Source organism: Oryza glaberrima, chromosome 4 (assembly GCF_000147395.1).
Source record: "Oryza glaberrima chromosome 4, OglaRS2, whole genome shotgun sequence".
NCBI lineage: Eukaryota > Viridiplantae > Streptophyta > Magnoliopsida > Poales > Poaceae > Oryza > Oryza glaberrima.
In genome coordinates, this window is record NC_068329.1 from 19,431,115 (window position 1) to 19,451,975 (window position 20,861).

General features: G+C 40.1%; 4 protein-coding genes across 5 annotated transcripts; 2 read left to right on the forward strand and 2 right to left on the reverse strand.

Annotated features, from left to right (window-relative positions):
- Window positions 1-5,487: 5,487 nt before the first annotated feature.
- LOC127772056 (protein LURP-one-related 6) lies at window positions 5,488-7,876 on the forward strand. 2 transcript variants are annotated; one of them, XM_052298035.1, is made up of 3 exons: window positions 5,488-5,712; window positions 6,773-7,015; window positions 7,451-7,876. In XM_052298035.1, the coding sequence occupies exons 1-3, from the start codon at window positions 5,488-5,490 to the stop codon at window positions 7,580-7,582; spliced, it is 600 nt and encodes a 199-aa protein (XP_052153995.1). In that variant the 3' UTR covers window positions 7,583-7,876. The 2 variants fall into 2 exon arrangements, with proteins under 2 accessions (XP_052153995.1, XP_052153996.1); XM_052298036.1 differs by having other exon boundaries at window positions 7,152-7,577.
- Window positions 7,877-8,248: 372 nt separating this feature from the next.
- LOC127772055 (pentatricopeptide repeat-containing protein At2g06000-like) lies at window positions 8,249-11,110 on the reverse strand. The gene is made up of 2 exons (XM_052298034.1): window positions 9,181-11,110; window positions 8,249-8,735 (listed from the first exon to the last, which is right to left on the reverse strand). Exon 1 carries the CDS (start codon window positions 11,029-11,031, stop codon window positions 9,286-9,288), a length of 1,746 nt encoding a protein of 581 aa, XP_052153994.1. The 5' UTR covers window positions 11,032-11,110; the 3' UTR covers window positions 8,249-8,735; window positions 9,181-9,285.
- Window positions 11,111-12,637: 1,527 nt separating this feature from the next.
- LOC127771463 (uncharacterized) lies at window positions 12,638-15,406 on the forward strand. The gene is made up of 4 exons (XM_052297379.1): window positions 12,638-12,917; window positions 13,310-13,462; window positions 14,540-14,715; window positions 14,853-15,406. The coding sequence occupies exons 1-4, from the start codon at window positions 12,747-12,749 to the stop codon at window positions 14,953-14,955; spliced, it is 603 nt and encodes a 200-aa protein (XP_052153339.1). The 5' UTR covers window positions 12,638-12,746; the 3' UTR covers window positions 14,956-15,406.
- Window positions 15,407-15,605: 199 nt separating this feature from the next.
- On the reverse strand, window positions 15,606-18,527 carry LOC127771464 (signal peptidase complex subunit 2-like). Its single transcript, XM_052297380.1, has 5 exons — window positions 18,350-18,527; window positions 18,058-18,213; window positions 17,824-17,901; window positions 16,680-16,822; window positions 15,606-16,006 (listed from the first exon to the last, which is right to left on the reverse strand). The coding sequence occupies exons 1-5, from the start codon at window positions 18,455-18,457 to the stop codon at window positions 15,913-15,915; spliced, it is 579 nt and encodes a 192-aa protein (XP_052153340.1). The 5' UTR covers window positions 18,458-18,527; the 3' UTR covers window positions 15,606-15,912.
- Between the last annotated feature and the right edge of the window lie 2,334 nt (window positions 18,528-20,861).

Consider the following 20,861-nt stretch of genomic DNA (forward strand, 5'->3'; position numbering starts at 1 on the left):
ATTAAAAAGGTTAAAAAAATAAAAAAAAATTCTGCACACTTATCTCTATAGACTTATCTCTATAGATGTACACACACCATACTTATATGAGTATCTTCAGAAGACTGAACCAATACCATTTAATCCCTTAATAGGGATACAATATCCTATGATTCTAAATAATTTAATATGGCCAATTAATAGATTTCTAATTATTTGACAACATTATAAGTATGTACTACTCCCTCCGTTTCACAATGTAAGTCATTCTAGCATTTTCCACATGTCTAGATTCATTAACATCAATATGAATGTGGGAAATGCTAGAATGACTTGCATTGTGAAACAGAGGAAGTAGTACCTACTACAAGTACACACGAAATTTCCGATCTAAACTATTAACATCGGCACCAGTTATTTTTTTAAAAAAGAAGAGCATGGGGGCACCAACTGTAATCGACAACGGTATGCTAAAGTTGCACTGATAACTGTATGCGCTCTTGGAGATTTTTTGTTAAAAGAAGTTGTGATTTTATTTTAGATGTGGAAATAATATGAATATATGACTGTTTTGGTTTTGGTAAATTCATTTTTGGACGGCATGCATTTGATGCTTGAACTGCAGAATACAGGACATGTGTACTGATCAGAAACACTAGCCTAGCTTAATGTATACAGGCTAACAAGCATGTAGCGTAAAATTCAGGTAAGAGGGTAAAGCTTCAAGTCACTACAACCTTAACAACAATGCAAATGTAAGTAAATGTGTAGCTGGCTTTTACAGATAGAAAAATGAAGAAATGATGGTGTGGTTGGAGAGCATGCTTCGTCCTTGTACGCCGTACACGGTACGTACACTCTTCACACATTATATATAGCCTAGTATAATACTAGCTAAAAGACGTTTTCAGGACAGGTTATGCTCATGGTTGGTGAAATTAAAAAGAAAAAAAAAAGTTGCTGGAAAAATGGTCTCCTGACGAGGACCATGTGAATGGTACTCGTCTTCTCCTTTCCTTTTTGTCCTACCACATCTTAGTTTCAGTTTTCTATTTCGGCCATGCACGTTTGTATCTGCTTCTTTGTTTATGCAGACAATTAGAAAAATGTAGGAATAAATTAGCATATAATCACAGGCACTGTGCCATTCTCTCATTCCAAAAGATAAACATGACCCATGGTTATTTGTCCCTATCTATCAGTTGCAAAGACCGAATTAATAGAGACAAGACAACAGATGTTAGGACTGTACAGTTTGGTGCCAACTGAAAAACAGAGGAAAAAAAATCAATCATGCATGAATAATAGCCATGTTAATTATGACCTATGAGTCTATGAGATCGACTTGTGAATAACAATTAACATCGTCATCAAGGGCACAGAAAGATCCTGTTTATCTTCCTTGCAGCCATGTAATAATGCTAATGGGTCACAGATTCACAACGCGTACAAAATTAATCATTTTTTTTCCTCGAAAACCAAAATTAATACATAGCTTTAAAAAAGAACGCGCTTCTAGTTCGTGGCTGGTTCCTAGTGTTTAATTTCCTCTCGTCATTCTTAAAATTTCCAGGCTGCTCTTTTCCCTATTTGGTTCTTCAACACGCCAGAATTAAGATATTGACCCAGCTTTTAAGAAAGCAAAGATATGCACCAACAAATCCAACTAGGAAGTGTCAGTATTTTTAGAGCTTTATTAATAGACTCCCAGCTGGACTGATTTAGACGACCCTTGATAATCAGCACAAAGTACATAGTATATATGTAGTGAATGCTTAGCAAAAGAGACGAGTACAGTAACCAAAAGAACCCCCCCTGTGTTTACAGTGGGTAGGAACACAGTAAGTGCCTACTGGTAAATTAATTAACTATCACTAGGGCAAACAATTCATGCGTCTCTCCAACAACGCCGAGCCAAATACTGCAGCAGCATCAGCAGCAGTAGTCGTCTTCTTCCTCACTGCCGGCCTTGCTGCGTCTGTTGCCTTGGCACTTGGCAGTGGTGCTGCTAGCTCATGCAACGACGGGAGGTGAGGACGGCAGACGGGCAGAGTTCAGTCAGCTAGAGTGGGTGAGAGCCTCGTCGCGTCCGTTAGCCTAATAAGTTAAAAAAAAAACTAAAATTTAAATTTTCGATATTAATTTTAAAGTTGATTTTGAGATATTTTCAACATGATTTTTTTTAACGTTGCTTTAAACCGCTACGAACGACTATATAAAAATTTTACCTATAAATTAATTTTATTTTATAATAAATCGTTTTGGCTTATTAGGAAATGTGGGAACCGACGAGGCTATGATATTTTGGTCACTCGGATAAGGTGAAGCGTCTAATCATTTTAGGCGGTCGGTTCTGAGCTTTAGAAGCTTTCTACTTGGATCATCCGGGATTCATGCTAGGCCGGCTGAAGTGACACACCCGTATTGCTCATAAAATATTACTACTCCGAAGGTAACAGCAGACACTGGTACGATACAGCCGTTGAAACATGTCAATGTCTACTACTACTGCACTGCAGCACTGGTAGTCCACTACAGAACAATCCCCGTTAAGATGTTTATCTTTCCATTCTTAGCGGTTTTGAACCCAAAGGCTAAAAAAAAACTAAAAACCATAAATTAATCCTAAAATTAATTTATAAAAAATTTACCTCATAACCCCTGAATTAATTCTAAAATTTTGACTGCCTTGTTACTAGCTGCGAAAGCTGTAGCTGTCTGGTTTAGCCCGCGCATGAACGAAATCGCGCAGGAAGGGCCCAAGTATCAACCGTGTGAGGAGACGGCCCATGTGGGGGGAGCCCACGCCGTAACGCCTCCATTATGCAGCCCGGTCCACCGTGACGTGCAGAATTGGGGGGGGGGGGGGGGGGGGGGGACATATGCTGCATTTCTCCTAATCAATTTTCAGGCTCAACAAGAAAAATTATAAAAGGTTTAACAGCCGCCGCCACCACGGCCACCCAGCATCACTGCTCCAAATGGTCCTCTTTGCCACGGCAATTTCCTAACCTAAAAATTTCAGGCCAATACTATGCTCAATTGCTCATGTATTGTTTATGAGGCTTCCAGTCTAGATTCAGAAGACGGCAAGCATGTGTGGAAATTTCAGGATCTCAGAAACTAAAAAGGTAAAAGACCTTGAGCTTTATATATGAACTCGATATGCAGGTATAGCACGCCAAAGATACAGTGGAACAAGTCTCTCAAAGCTTACCTTTGGTAGGTGGTTGCTTAGTCACAAAGGTTCAATAAGCAGGCTTCATGAACCATTCCAAGATTTGGTCCCTTGAGAAGTTAGCACACCGCTATTAACTTACTGAAGATATCTAGGCAGGATTCCAGAAATATTTGACAATGTTCAAAGATCCCCCAAGTTCTCTCCTAGCCACGAAAAATTATAGGGTTAGGCAGAGAATCTCTTAGGTTAGGCACTTTATACCAAAAGCTTTACAGAAGTTCCAAGAAAGAACAGAGAACCAACTTATGCGTGTTCTTCAACACAATATGTTATAAGTAAACTGGGTCAAGGAATGGAGGGAATGCAGTTCGGTACACAAAAAGTCCAAAGCTGGTGCACCAATTAGGCAATTACCGGTTCCAAACTAAAACTGTTTCACCAGTGAAGAACAGCGATATAGAAGGAAGCTCTATTTCTTGTTTTTTCTTTCTGAATTCTGATCTACTTTAGTTCTTGTAAATCACAAAGTACAGAAAAAAAGCTTCATACGTGCAGTTTTATTATATTACGGTACATAACTTTCATAATCCACCAGAAAATACAGAGTGACAGATCACATAATTAGGAGAATAATTCTTTTATATTAGGGTACATAACTTTCATAATCCACCAGAAAATACTGAGTGACAGATCACATAATTAGGAGAATAATTCTCATCTCAAATGAGATACGCATCAAAAATAGATAGAGAAGTGTACCTTTTGTTGCACTTTCTAATAAGTACGCATCAAGAATAGATAGAGAAGTGTACCTTTTGTTGCAGTTTCACCTAGTAAGTAGTATCCTGAGATTCAACAGCTACAGTCTGTATGACTGATTGCATGAAAACGACCTTCAAGAGGTGCCCCTTCAAAGGAACAACAAAAGGATGCGATGCAAAACGTACCAAATCAAATGTATCTCTAAACATAGGGAACAAAACATAAAACTAATTTCCGACAACGTTCGAGGAAAAAAAACATAACACTAATATCAATATAGAAATTTGAGAAATTGCCTGCACTTCACTTAAATCATTGCCCTTCAGTGTTGTTTGCTTTTAGCAATGCTCTTACCCTTGGTTATGGAAAAAAGACAGGACGAGAGATGAGCTCTTGAAATGCACAAAAATAGAAGATGAAATATCAGCACCAAACATAGGACTAACAAGATTCAAACATTTCAATTTCTTCCTGGTTACACCATCTTTCGCATGCTTCATTTGGGTGTCTTCCCTGTATAGGAGCAACCACACTTCTGACAATTTTGCATTTCCTGACAAATAAATAACTTAAAAAATACTTGTGACCTATATTTATCGTATTTCCCCCAACATATTCTTTCTGCAATCAGCTGGTATCTATCTGTTTACATGATAATTCACATGTTTATACATAATACTTCATCAATTTTGATTCTGGCAAATTTGTATATCCTGATGACGATGCATCCGTGAAACAATGCAATGGCATTTCAACCATTTGGTGCACAAGTTAAACACATAATTATTGCTTACTTGGTAATCACTGATAGAAGGTAGATGTATATGGGCCATGCACAAGGATAAAGCAAAGCTAACTTTGTTAAGACAAAAGGCATGTGTGATAAAAAAAAATGGTGACAACTAAAAAAATTCTGTCAAATCGTCATTTAGCACATGTGCTCCTCACTAGTGAAGTCAGTACTTACACTTTCAGGAAATATCATATTGCAAAATTCTGCCAGAAAACACATAGCAGTTTTTTTTTTGTGTGTGTGATGAAAAAACATGTAGCAGTTTGAGATGAAAAGGAAAAGGAAGGATGTGTCCTCAAACAATATGTATTTGAATGAAGAAAAAAATCACTCATCTACAAACACATTGAAAAGACATTGCTTCAAAGTTCAAACTAATGAGCAAGAACTTACTGAGAAATGTCACTGCAAAGAAGTTGCTTTCAAAAGTTTGACAAAGCCTATTCAAACAGAGTAGCTTCTCAAAAATTGCTTTATGTGAGGCTTTGATCCAACTTGCAAGACAAAAAGAGCTTGCTGTGAGTCCGACTTTCCATAGTTAAGAAAAGAACTATTCGTCTTGAATCATCACACCTACTGAATGTTCCTCTTTGCTTCTTAGCTTGGGTAACTGCCTTCTGCAACACAACTGCTTCTATGACTCAAGCTCTCAATATAAATACCAGCCTGCTGGCCATAGTACACGCTTGAGGGAAGATAGACAAACTGAAACAGGAATACAGATCAAGCAATAGTGCTATCACTCTTTATTTTGTGAGCAATTTCAAGAGCAATGGACAATAGCATGCCTGTAGTTAGCAAGATTTTTTGCTCAAGTACTTTGACAACACTGATGATCAGGAGAAGACCCACCGTCGTGAATGGTGGTGGTTTTGTTGTTACTGACCTCGGTAATAATGTTGTTTTCATTGTTGATGGTTGTGGAATACTAGGATCCAAGGGAGAATTGCTGGTGAAAGATGGTGATGGAGAACCAATACTGTTTATTTCTAGAAAGGTAATGGATCATGGGCTCATGGCTGCACAATTGCAACTCTTACAAATATAGTTTTCTCACCTATTTAGTAGTTTGATTTTGGGAGCTACACCTTAGTGAAAGTTAATTGATTAGGCCTAGAACTATTTGTTGATCTATAGGTATTCTGACTCCTAACTTTGTTTTCCCACAAAAAACTTGTCTAGATATCCCATTATTTTTGTGCACTGGATAACTCTTAAAATATTGAACAAGCTAGAACTCTTTATGTTCTGGTTCAAGAAACTTCAAGCACTTATCTTGGTAGAATGCAGAATAATTGTCACACACAAGATGATAACATGAGTATATGCCCTACAGTTAAATCCTGTACTCTTTCAGAAACCATATCTTTCTTTATACTAATTGAATACTCTCCTAGAAGCTCCCACCTTAATTAGAGCAGAAAAGGCTAGGTAATTCTCACATTAATCGAAAAAAGAAAATAAAAAGAGAGAAATTCCCACATTAACCGTAGAAAAATAATAATAATCCTGACTGTCCAAATTGTGCATCTGGTTTAATATACAACTTTGATCAAAGATTGCTGCTTATACAATGATAGAGCTTGGCTTCAAAGTTCAAACAGTCATTTATAACACTTGTAGAAGTGTAGAACTCATGCATATGCAATCCTTTTGTAAAGGAGATTCTTACATGCATGCATATGCAATCCTTTTGTAAAGGAGATTCTTACATGCATGAATATTTTAAGAGTGCACTGCAGTCTGGGCCACTTATGCCATGTAAGCAAATAGCAAAGTTCTTTTGTCACACATGATTTAGGACAGAAATACAATGGATGTTTTAGTATCCAAATTCACGTTCAGACTAGAAAACTTAAATTTGGGATTTAATTTTGAAAGCATGAAGTTAGAAATCAAGAATATCACAATCACTCTGAACAATAAGATGTGAAATAAAAAAAAGGTCCAAATGGAAACTAAATTTCATATATTTATGTATATTTAAATCAGGCTGTTTTGAATTCTATTACCAGTGCAATGCATAGTTGATGGCTAATAAAAATTACACACTGCAGGGAGGAATTATCCAGGCTCTAAGCACATGGAACAAATGGAATGGGTACTCAATGGACTACCAAGGAAAAAAGAAGTTGATTTTTAGCCTAAGTGATCCAAAATCATGCATAGCAAAAGGTGCTCCAATTAGAATACACATTGAACCCAAGAGGCACTGCAAAAATTGGGACTTCGAGATCAGTGGATCTTTTGCAGATAGAAACTGTACAATAACTGATTGCACTGGCACAATAGTAGGCCAGGTATATCATCCATACTTTTTTTTATACCTTCATAATCCCCTACATGCATATAATTGCACCTCTGAGTTAGCAAGTTATATTTCTTTTATATAAAATTCATTTGTTATCAATATCCATACATTCTTCTGCTTCATAGGCTCATACGCAGCTAACACAAGTGAGCTGTGGAGATAGAGATCCCTCATGTTATGATTCAGAAGAAACATTCAGCAATAGCATGAAACTAAAGCATACCCTGAAGTCTGAATAATACAGTGAAGGTTTGGGAGAGGTGTCCAGTCTCCAGTGATTTTGCTTGCTTGATATGTACAAGTGCACGTGGATATGTATACACCCAATGAACATTTTGATTGCATGCATAATGCAAGCATGAAAACACATATTTGTGCATGAGAGAGAAATCTAACATGTGGCACATGCTATTTCGTTTTGTAGATGGGGAAGACAGAGCAGATAGGAACCAATGACTTCTACCATGTGGTAGTGCAGTCAGGCTGTGACAAGGCTTTCATCATTGGGGCAATGGCGGTTCTTGACAACATCCATGGAGAATCCACCAGATGCTGATAGTAACAAGTGTTCTTCTTTTCTTGTTCACGGAACACAACAGTGGTTATATGGTCATTAATGCTGATATTGTAGATCAGCCAACTACCTACTTTAGCCTTAAAGTAGAGATCATTCCATTTCATTGACCCTATCTCATTATCAGCTAAATCATATGTCAAATTTAATCAGCATTTATTGAGATTGTGACAGCACTCGTTTGCTCAACTTCAAGTGCAATCCTTCCTGAATGATGAAGGAGGTAGTTACAGCTTACAGTATGTAATCTGTGCAGTGGAAAACAATTTCCGAACCTATCCCTTATGGTGGGAGGAAAAGAATCCTAGCAAGGTTGAACAAAAATGGGTAATTTGTCCTTGAAATAGCAAAAGCTGCTAATTACTAAACCTTGGCTTCTCTGGAACTACTTTATATTAAATTTTAAAGCTGTTATGGCGTAAGCCCTCACAAATAACATGTTGGAAAAGCTGCCAGATAAGGCAATACAAAGCATCGAGTAATAAACTACCCCCCTTAGCTTCTCTGATAATGTTGATAATAAGAACTATAGGAAAAGTTGATAAGTCACTCAGTAGGCCATAGATTATGTTGGGAAAACTAGAAGGTTGATAATAAATACTGAATGAGCTTGCCTATGAAAAAAACCCAAATAATCATTCCAATGGGAATTTTTAAAAAAAAAAATCGCACTACCAAAAATTGTGCTCAAACTTGTGTAAGCATTATTGGAAATATGGACAACCATGTGTATAGATGATCAAAATGATCAACTACCTCCTAAAAAAAATCTATACCACAGTGAATAGCACAAGAAAAACTGGTAACAGGTGAAGTACCTCTGCTAGAGGGAAAATTACTTCATGCCATTCTTCAAGAATCAAGTCTTCAACTGCTACTCAATCTCATTTCAGTTAACAAGTCCAAAAAAGCATGTTGCTGACGCATATGGACCAAAGTGACTGGAAGTCCCAGGAAAGCGATCAGGCGAACCAGTTATACATGAGTTTATATCTGTTGCTTCACTAAATACTAGGAGACCAAATGGCTTGCTTTTTACTTTATTGATCAGTGTGAAGTTGTTTTCGATTAGTTTCTTGGTAGTTCTGGTCCAGGTGCAATATGTTTACATTTGAGGTTCTCTTATCTGAATATCCTGCAAAACAAGTAATGAAAAAATATCAGGTGCCTTCAAATCTTCAACTATGTTAGTAGGCTAAAGTGGAGTTTATATTATGACAAATGTTAATAAGCATAGGAATCCTGCCAGTTAGGTCATCATTTGAAGGGGAACAAACTGGCATAATGCAATAAAAATCTTGTTCACAGTATGCAGACTTAAACAGACTATTAGAAACCCAGTTATTATCTCTGATGATCCATGCTACTACATCTGTAATGAACTAAATGTCAAGACGGTATTAAGATGGGCACAGGGCACTAAAGCTATTAGACCAAACATGTGCTTCGAATTCTATAGTGATAATTTAAAAACTAATACAAGGTCGTATGGGGATGAAAATAGTTCAAACTTTGAGGAAACAAACATATATCTATTAAAGATGTGTAAGAGGTCTCTAACTCAAACAAGAACAACTCACCAGTCACCACAGCCTCTTATAAGCTTTGCAAGTTCCAGATGTTCTGCAGTGCATACCAGAAACAGTCAGTGTGCTTTTCCTTCCATTCTCTGCTGTACCATTCAACTACAAAGCTACTGAAATATCTAGTCTTTGCCTCACAGGAGAAGGGACTTCCTGAATAGATGAAGCACCCCCTGATGCAAGACGCATTACATGATCCACCTCATTTGGCATCCCAGCCTTTAATAGGCAACTAATAAAACAATTAACTGTAATACTGTCAGGGGAACAACCAGCCTCCACCATTTCATGGAAAAACATGATAGCCTCTGAAATCCTACTCTTCATGCAGTAACCAATTATTAGAATAGTATATGTATACTTGTCAGGGCGACATCCTTTTTCTTCCATGCCCTTTCGAATCAAGTTTGCTTCATCCACCTTGCCACACTTGCACAGTACATCTATCACTGGGTTATATATGAATGCTTGTGGTGCAATGTCAGGTCTCAAGTTTAGTTCATTCAAAAGACCAATTGCTTCATCTGATCTGTTCTGCTTACAAAGTGAGTGTATTATGATAGAAAAGGTGTACACATTTGGTTGAATGCGATGCTGGGCCATATCACTCCAAATCCTCAATGCATCATCAAGTTGCCCACACCGACAATAACCATCAATCAAAGAACTAAATGTCACAACATCAGGAGGGCACCGAAGTCGCGTCATTTGCTGATAAACTTCCACCGCAGAACCCAAGTCGCCAACTTTGCCATATCCATTTATAAGCACATTGTATGTAACCGTGTTGGGCATTATCCCAGATGCAACCATGTCATTGTATACAGCCATTGCATCCTCCAACTTCCCAGCCTTACAGTAACCTGAGATCACCGAGGTGAATGTCACAACATTGGGCATGCAAACACCATCCCTCTGGAGCCTCCTCAACACCTCATGACCTCTACTCACCTCATTAGTCCTGCATAGACCATCCACAAGGATGTTATGTGTGACAGTATCTGGTGAACACCCAAATTCATTCATCCTTTCGACCAGCTCGAGCGCCTTTTGGACTTGCCCCACCCGACAAACCCCCTTGATGACAACATTAAAGCTCCAAACATCTGGAGAATATACCCTGTCCTGAATCCACCGTTCAAACAACGCCACAACATCATGCACCCGTCCACGGCCAATCAACGAGCTCATGAGCTTGTTATACGCATATGCTTCTACGCGGCAACCAAACTCCGATGCCTTCGATAGCAATGTCGCGGACGCATCCAGAAGGTTTGCACATGTGCAGGAACTGACCAGGAACGAGAGAAAACGGGCGTCGGGAGAGTACCCGTAGTGGGTCGTCATTTGGTCAAACAGCTGGAGGGCGTCGGCCTGGCGGCCGGACCTGCACAGCACCACGATGATCTGCTGGCAGGAGTGCGCGGACGGCGTGATGGAGAGCGGCGAGCAATGCAGCGCGGTGAAGACGGCGAGGGCCGAGGAGGCGCACGGCGCGAGACGGAGCGCGGCGGCGGCGGCGAGCGGGGAAGGGTCGATGCGGCGGAACCCCGGGAGGTGCCGCGGGCGGAGCAATGCCGCGGACGCGAGCGCCTTGGCGATCCAGAGCTCGGCCGACGCGTGCGACGGCGACGGCGGCGACGAAGAAGGCGGGAGCTGCTGCTGCTGCGACGGCGGGCCGGCGGCGGAGTAGTGGAGGAGGCGGGCGAGGGGGCGGGGATGGGGCAGGTAGATGCAGAGGAGGGCGTGGAGGCGGGAAGGCATCAGAGAGAGCGACGGCGGTGGAGGGTTCGGGGGCGAGGAGGCGGAGGAGGAGGAGGCGGCGGCGGCGGCGGCGGGGGTCGTCATGAACTCACCGCGATGTGACAAAGAGAGAGGAGGCCATATGGACCAGAGACTGGAGGGGGCAGGGTTTTGCCGTTTTGGCCTTAAGTTTTTTTTTTTCCTTTTTGATAGTGCGATTTGTGCGGTTGAACGCGGTGAAGGGTGAAGCTGGCAGTAAGATGTTTTACTCTTTTATCTATGGTCTCAATTAGTTCCAAATTTTTTATTCAAACTTCCAACTTTTCCATCGTATCAAAACTTTCCTACATACATAAGCTTTCAACTTTTCTATCACATCGTTCCAATTTCAACCAAACTTTTAATTTTGGTGTGAACTAAACACACCCTATCTCGATGAAAAATGTTTCCATCAAATACATATCCACATTCATAGGAGCGCAAATGCAAAGAGAGAGCTAACTTTGATCCTGCCACCGTGTTTGATATTTCTTCGTATAGAACATAATATATCATGTTGAAGCTAGGGTAAGCTCTTTGGTAAAACATAAAATTCAACTACTTTCAACAAAATCTACAGTTAAATTGGATAAAATATTTTAAAGATTAGTATATGGATGATCAACTCATATTTATTTCTTGTCTATATACAAAATAGGATTTTCCCCAACTATATATCTTATCCTAGTATAATAAGTTCTAATGATTCAAGTATCTTTGACAGCTAGTGGCCATCGTGCTTATATAAAAAAAACTGCTAGTGATACATAAGTATAGTTAAAGTGTTAAAGCGATGCTAGAGCACGGAATACTGTTGGAATGGGACAACTTAACAAATCCAACCCCAACCTCTCACCTCTCGCATCCTAAGCTCCCACACTGCAAAAAGAGCGAAGCAGGATAACCTCGACTTTCGTGCAAGCGAAGCAGCAACACTCATCAATTGGTACCTATATACCACACCTGAGGACAAAAGCACCCAATATCGGTGAGCAACACGGTGAGCTGGTGAAAAGCACGGCGGTTTCAAACGATGCATGTGCGACAACCTCGAGGCCTAAATGAGTATGAAGCACCTTGCAGTAATCCTTCGCCTACTTCGCCAACTCCCCTCGCCGCTACTTTCGTCGCGTTCGGACTTACCTTCTCCTTTTCCTTCCTCTTCACCTATGATAACATCAATCTCATCATCGTTGCCTCCCTCCTCACCGACTACTATGATTCCAACGACCTCCAATAAACTCGTCAGCCTCTAGATCCAGTGTAAGGAGAGAGGAACATGGAGATTGAGGAGGTGACGATTAAGGAGTCGAGAAACGGAGGAGGAAGACAGAATTGGGTCACCGCATGACGGGTGGGTTGGTGGTGCTCGTAGCAGTGAGAAAGAAACAAACAAACTGTGTCCGTGCGACGTGAGAAAGACATAGTGAAAAAAGAGTAAGGCTAATGATTCGCTTCATTATCTACTACCCCGTGTTCTCATAATGGCATGTGATGCCGTGGTGTAGTTCTTCTGTAAGCATAATAATTAGTAGTAAAAGAAAATACAGTAATAACTGAACAACCCACAAATGCATTTTGGTCTCGTATGCATTAGCTGCAAAAGCGAGGGAGCGATCTGTAAAAAAGCGCCACTCATTTCTAGATTACGGCCGGGTGGCGCCGCTCCTCCCCTCCTCGCTGCCGCCCATCGTCGCTCCGCCGCCCAAATCAAACCCAAGAGAGAGAAAGAGAAAGGGAACCCCCTCTTCCTCCCTCCCTCCCGCCCCCGCCTCCCCCCCATGGCCTCGAGCTCGCGCCGCGGCGGCGGCGGCGGCGTCGGGCCCGACGGGGGCGTCGGGGACGGGCCGACGACGCTCGACGAGCTGTACAAGATAAACGTGGTGCCGGCCGAGCTGCACTTCAAGTTCCGCAAGGAGCTCCAGGGCCTCCGCGTCGGCCTCAACTTCGAGGTCCCATGTCATATCCTCTCATTCCTAAACCCTAAACCTCGCGAGTGTTTTTTATTTGATTTATGTTCTCTTTCCCCCAGTTATTTAGAGATTCAATTATCCAATGTGCTTCAGTAGAGTCCCTCGTCGATCTACGAAGGATAAATCTTGTGGATGTTCTTGTATTACTATTGGAAATTATTTGCACTTGCTGAAGTTGCCTCCCCTTGTGTGCATTGGGAGAATATCACCTCACTCCCAATCTTGCCAATGCGGAGTTATGTGGTTAATTTTGTCATGGGGAATTGATCATATGACACTCTTCTAGCGTAGAAAATTGATAATCGCAGTGTGGTTTTTTCGTGAAATATAAATTGTTCTCTGCTAAATGCAACGATGTATTTTCTTTTCAGTTCTATAATCTTGAGGTGAATGATTTTGAGGCGAAGGTAGTTCTGAAGCCTCTGGACTATGAACGGAAGTGGAAGTTCCACTACAAGCCCATCAGCGGTGATATACAGCTTCTTTCCAAGAAGATACCAGTAACGAAGTTTCTCAATCTACAGGTTCTCTCATTGAACCATGTTATTTGTGCATCATTTTTGTGGTAGCTTTATAGCAATGACTAGTACACATATTTGTCATGGCCCTGTCTTGACACAGTCAGTATATACTGTTCATTGGTATCTTCCATGAAACATGTTGTTTGATGGTGCCACTAGAGAAGTTAGTTGGTATTTGCATTGCACATAGTAGCTATGCATTTCTATGGTTAGTCATTTTTGTGCTTCCAGTTTTTGAGCAGTTGAGTGTATGGAATTGATGTGAGTAAAATTTTTAAACAGGATATATGAGTTCAGTTTGTTGTTCTTCAGACCTCAGGTTTGAAGTGCTAAGAAACAAATATATTTTCAACCATGGTAGTGGAATGTGGAAGATAAATATCTTGGCTTCAGTTAAGCAAATTTATTTTATATGGAGACCATGTCATGTATATGTTCCTTGATCACAATGTTCTTCTGAAAATGTACTGCATGCATCAGTTTTTATTTTAAGAAGCTAGACGAAATAATTTCTTGATTTATCTGAAGAGTAAAGCTACTGAACAATGGAGTCGGTCCTCTTTTCGCAACTTACATTTTTTTTGTGGGTGGTAAATAAGGAATTTTCTCTAACATCACTGGTATTTAATAATTATCTATGATTTGCTGATGTTTAGCTGATGTCACATATCAATTTCTGGGTGGCTAAAATGACAGTTTTGGGGACCATGAAATATACCTTGATTATGGCACATACCGTTTGCTTCAATTTTCTGTCTTAGCGGAAGATTTGGTCCTTCAAAACATATAACAAGTGATTCCTGGGACTTTCTGTTGCTTCCTTCTCTTAATGTGTACACCAGGAATAGAGTATAGACCATTTCTCCTAGCCAGAAAGTATAATGCACATCTAACTGACATGCAAAGTTAGTTGAATTAGAAAGGATCAGATTGGTTGGACATACCACACATGGTCAACATGGTGAAACACAGGAACCAGTAGTGATTAAAAAAAAGTGCCCAGCTTGAATCTTCATTTGTTCAACAAGTTCCTTTTCTGGTACTGATAGTACATGGAATTTCTAATAACAATGGTTACAGGTCGGCATTGGTCACAATTTCCATCTCAATGCCACTGGATGGAAGTGGAAGCTCTCTACGTGTTTGGGGGGAGATGGTGTCTCTCAGATAAGAAACAAATCGACACTCAGCATGTTCCCAGGGTTTGATTTGAGGGTCGGTTGGAGAGCTGAATATGTGCTTCCTGAGATTCATGGGTAAGTCACTCAACCCTGCTTAAAGAGTTTGTGGCTAGGCATCATTAGCACAATCCTTGTGGAACCTACTAATCAGGGATAATTTTTACCATAAAGACACAGTAACATCAGCTAATTTTCATCTTTTCTCCATGCAGGGCTGTTGGAACAGGAGAACCTGCCTTCAGTATGAACTACGGGCGATTGCAAGCATCAATAGATCGAGTTGAGGCTATCGTAACACAGTCAGATCGGTATTGACCCCTTACAAGGTATATACCAGGAGGGTGAAGATGATACATCTCAAATCCAATGGAGTTCTTCTCACTTGAGTCACTTCTGTATTTTGAGGTTTTGTATCTGATGTACAGTAATTAGCGAAGTGTTATTCTAGGAACAGAGTTTGTCCAAACCCTTGCACGGCACTTGTTTTAGCAAACATGATGAATAATGTTCCTGATGATTGTGTTTGGCACATTCACTCCTCCTGACATACTGAACTTGTGACTTAGATTATCAGACAACTAAATTGTTATGGATCAATTCCGTAACATATTGCTGTATGGAACTTGAAAGGGTGGTGTTTTTGTTCTGTAACACGGTCTCCAAAATGCTATTTTGACCAACAATATCTATAAAAATAAGATGTTTTAAATAAAAAGAGTTAAATAAGATGTTTTAAATAAAAAGAGTTACATATTATGATAGCTTGTTTAATGATAAATTTAGTAACATTAATTTTACATAATTTTTTTTTGCTAGTAATAGTCAAAGTTAAAAATGTTTGACTTATCACTATGCTAAAAATGCTTATATTTTGGGACGGGGAGAGTACGTATTTCGACGACACCGGTAGTTGTTGGTACCTTACCAGTCCAAAATATGTGTACAGAAGGAATTATTTACAAGGATTTTTGGCTATTGGCATAATACATTTTTCTGTTTTCCTGAGGCAATTTCATTCATGTTGTCATATAAGCAGAACGTACAGAGCTCAGTGCTGGTATCTATGATTAACCATCGATAGGCTTGTAAGCTCATAAAAAAGAATTGGGATGGTACCGGGTGTCTTCGACAGCATTTCAATCACCAGTGAAACAGTAATGTATGACAAAATTGTCTATTTTGATTAAGCTAAGGATTCTTCCAAGCAAGGAATTCCACAAGAGGGTTTCTTTTCTAGACAATTAACGTCTCATAGTCACATGGACTACCCATTCATTTGCCCTTGCGCTCAGTGTTGTAGTCATCAATCAACCTCTCAACATCCTTCCAGAACAGGCCTTCCACGAGAACTCCTTCCTTAGTAAACCTGCACAGGAATACTGTTACTGCAAAAGAAGGGTAACACTGAAAGGATGCCTTTAAGTTTCCAGGTGAATTAGAACTTTGTGCTGACAGGTTAGATCATGCTCAAGCTTGCACCTTTCTCTTTATGCCATTGAATAATGCCTAAAATGTTGACGCTAATGATTTGCAATGTGCAACTAGTAGTATCTGCAAACTAGGTGGTGTCGAACATGGCCTTAATACAGGAAGCATGTTTGGAGCAGTCATGCACTAGCTATCATCATGTAATGGTGTAATCCTAACAGCACAATGGAAGCATCAATCGAGTGAGCATTAGCAGAGAGTGTTCACCAAGGCGCTATGGCTAGTTTGGCAGCAGACTAGCAGCTAGCACATATCAGTGATAAGAGCATAAGGCGAACCTAGCAGAGCCAGGCAGACACCTAGATCGGATACACTGGGAAGGTGGCCTACACCGGAAGGTGCAGCCTTGGCAAACGCATTTTTAGAGCACATGACCGTATAACGAGCATTGCAATCAAATTTAGAATTCTCTCCTTTAAGAGAACAATAGGTTTAAACCATGCAACTGTAGCTAACTAGAAGAGTGTGCCTTCACTAAGATTAAAGAAGAAATATGTTTCTTGATGACTTCATTTAACTCACTGAATTGAGAAGTTCTAATAAATACATACCATTTTGTAACACTCTTAGTGAAATGAACTGGCTTATTGGCGGAAATAGACTGGGGATCTGCACTGGCTATTGTGATAGTGTACATATCCGAGAATCTTGGTAATTTTGAAGATATAACTAGTCCAGTGCTATTGAAAGAACCCTGGAACAAAGAAAAATACAACAGGTTAAATAATGCTGTAAACATTATGGCGACACATGTACCAAACAAGAAAAATCGTAAAAACATCTCCTAATCACATTATGTAGAGTGCAAGACAAGATGAAGTAAGTGTCTAAACAAAGCACTATTACTAAAAGTAACTGAATAGCCAGGCACATCTGTCAGTGTGTTCATGGTTTAGAAGCAAAATAGTTGTTCATAATCTGGTAGCTTCATTGCTGGTAAGATGTAACTGACGACACTAGCTGTAACATAACCTGCACAACTACAAAGTTGCTACCTGAGAGGAAAAGTAATAGATAAAACATATTTGTACTAAGTAGTATAACATCTAATTTGCAATGAGATGTCCATAACATGAGAATATGAAACAAACCAGAACTTGAAAAATGAAAACTACCAGTCTGTACCATATTAGTTTATGGGGCTGCAATGACAAGATATAGTATGATATGGGTCATCAAACTCTTCAGTCAGAAACCCAGAATTTTCAAGACCTATATATGATACCCCCTCTATCTACTTTTGATAGGCATATTTTCAAATATGAAAAATTTACTTTTGATAGGCATATTTCAATCCAACCACATATCCTCTTAATGACTTTCTCGGATTTAATGCGTGACTCTCCATTCTTTCACAAAAGATTGGCTACATGGGCATCGAGAAATGTAAATATTAATGAATCGCTTGTTTATGAGGAATAACTAGTAGCTTGTTTAAATGGATGATAAGTAAAATTACTTATCATTGGTCAGTATGCCAAGATGAAATATGACTATCAAAAGTAAATGGAGGGAGTACTATGATAGGCATCTTATACTGCTCAATTTTCATATACGTTGATGCGAGATCTACTTCCTAATTGGCTAATTTTGCCCAACCCCCAACCATTTATAATAGATGCGCTACAGTAAGATAAAGTGTGTCATTGATATGCACTTTGAATTAAAGAGCATCAAATCCAGATGATAACTCACCGCAGGAGGGTGTGTGAACATAATGGCATCCTTTTCCTTGGTATAGCTAAGTATCAACAGCACCACATTCAACACCACATATGTATCGACCGATCAAGTCAAGGATCAACAGAAACAAACAACAGGTTTCACAATAACTACCAATCAAAACCAAATTCCAGCTAACTGACAACACCCCAAAAGCAGATCTAAATCCAGTTTCATCCGAAACAGAGCGGAATCACAAAATCAAGGATATAATGCGATGCAGCCGAGGAGGAACTCGCGGTTCTGGGGGAACTTCTTCGGGTAGAACTGCGCGAGGAGAGCGATGGCGATCACGGCCGCCCCAATCGCCAGCTTCCAGTTGCCCAGCCGCGTGTCCTCCGCGTAGCCCTTGCTCTTCACGACCTGATCGCACAACAAAAACCACCTCCTCATCAGCGGCCAAAATCTATCAAACCCAACCGGAGGAGATCGAGAGGGGAGGGGAGAGAGAATGGAGAGGGGGGGGGGAGGCTAGGGTTTTAGCGCGTGTCGCTCGTACGTCGGAGATGGTCTCGTCGAGGAGGTGCTTGATGGAGTGGGGGTCGAGGAGGTTGGCCTTCTTCGGGCTCGCCTTCGCCGGCGTGGCCGCCGCGCCGTCGCTCGCCATCGCCGCCGCTCGGAGCTCGTCGAGGAGGGAGGCAGGGTGGGAGAGGGAGAGGGAGACGAGACGATGCGGGCTCAGTGGCCTGTGGCTGGTGGGACTCGTGGGTATATGCGGGTTGAGTCGATGACGGATGGGGCCGCCCGCAACTGGGGCCCACCTGTCAGCGTCGTGCCAGGGGATGCGCTTCCTGTTTTGGTAGGTAGGTGGGCCTGCGTTGCCATGTGGATGGTGGGGCGGACCAATGGGAGAGAGGGAAGCGCGTCACTGGACTGCCACGTCAGTGCTGGAGGAAGACCCGAATTGAGGTCTGGACTGCATATGTCAGCATGACGCATATGAGCATTTTTGCGCAAAATGTGGACGACGGGTTTACTATACCCCCGCCGACGGTAAGCCCGCATGGCCGCATGGTCACTACGGTGAATAGTAAAAACGAACAAAATTTATTACACAAATAATTTTCTGTTTTTCTTTTTTTATTTAGCTTTTTTTTTAAGAAAGAGTGGACAATTTATCTATTACCGTCCATATTTACATTCCTATTCATATTACAAGGAGGATTTGAGAACCAAAGATAACGCCCCTCCTGTAAAGTAGAAGCAAACTTAGCTAAGTTATGAGCATCAAAATTACAAGCCCGATTTTCATGACGAAACTCTACTTTTGCAAAATGCTTCCTTCTTGCCTCAGTATCATTTAGGACTGCTAAATATTGGCACCTTGGTTTCTCTGAGATGCTCTTAATGACCTCAAAGCAGTCTGAGGCTATACAGACCTTTGGTATATTACAGTCCATAGCTATTGCCAAGCCTTCTATTTAGCTTGGTAGGGTTATCAGCCACTTACCAGGTGGGAATTCTTAGCTTATCCACATGTTCAAAAATCCATGGGCCTGTTGCATAATAATACTAGCTCATCCATGGGCCTGTTGCCCTGTTCGGTATAATAATACTGTCTCCGTAAAAAAAGGTGTAGTTTTACATTATTCATATTCAACGTTTGAACATCCATCTTATTTGAAAAAAAAATTGATTAGTATTTTTATATTGTTATTAGATGATAAAACATAAGTAGTATTTTATATGTAACTATTTTTTTATTTCTTTCATAAAATTTTCAAATAAAATGATGGTGAAACGTTGGTCATTTAAATCCACAACTGTACTTAAATTGGGACGGAGGTAGTAGCTAGTAGTAGATGGCAGCCAATAGCTACAGTACCAACCATACAATTTCTATCTTATATTCATCATCCTAAAATAAACTAACCAAATTTATCTTGGCGTATCTAGGATTTTCATATGGGTGGTCCAATTTATATATTTTTAAATATCCTAAATATAACAAGATTAAAAGTATAAATTGATCAAATGTGTATCGTAATATACTAATAATCTTATTTATTTTCATATCTGATTTCTTCGTTTATCACCAAGCTTCATTTGCCAATGTATCACAACTATGGTAACTTCAATTTTTGGTAACTTTAAGTATTGATGGATTGGTCCACTCTCACATTTGACCATCTACATCTGATTAAAAGGTTGTGCCAAATCTTTGTGTTTTTCAGACCGGTAATCACTGTATTTGTTTCTCCACAGTTCCTCCCATTTACTCATAGGTGAACATATTTCTTGGAATTACTAGATTCATGCACCCAATAGTTATTTTCTTTTAAGATCATTTGCCAACATATGCATGCAGCGTTGTCCGTATTCTCTCTTTGTTTTCTCGCAAAAAGAAATATTTTATTAGTTGTTTAAAATATCTGGATGAGATCTTAAGTCAATTTAGTACTCCCTCCGTCCCACGGAAAATCAATTCCGATCATATCAAGGTGAAATTAGTGGAGAGTGAGAATGACTAAAATGCCTTTAATCATTGAAAAAAGTAGTAATAGTGATAGGTAGGTAAAGGGTATTGAAGATATAAAACTTCTCGATTTACGTGCTAAGAATAGGTAGAATGGTAGAAATTGGTTTTTTATGGGACAAAATTCAAACTCTAGAAGTTGAGTTTTTTTTGGGACGGAGGGAGTACATAATAAGAATAGCGTACTATTTGCTTACCATTCATTGTTCTTCAAGATGGGAGTATCTGTTAACAACCAAATTTGGTAATCCAAGTATCGGAGATGGAGATAGATCGAAGCGGTATCTAAGATAGAGATCGTTCCGGAAACAGAGCGAGAATCAGCTAAAAGTCAGAATCGGCTACAATCAGGATCGGCGGAGTTCGAGTCGGACAAGGTTGGCCAATTGAGCCGATGCCGACAATGTGGCGCGGCATACATTGTCGGGTTGAGTTAATGTGCTTCATGAGGATTGCCATGCATGGATTGAGTCCTGAGAAGGCAATTGTATCTATTAATTAGGATATTTCATGTAATTTTCTTAGAGATATGTTT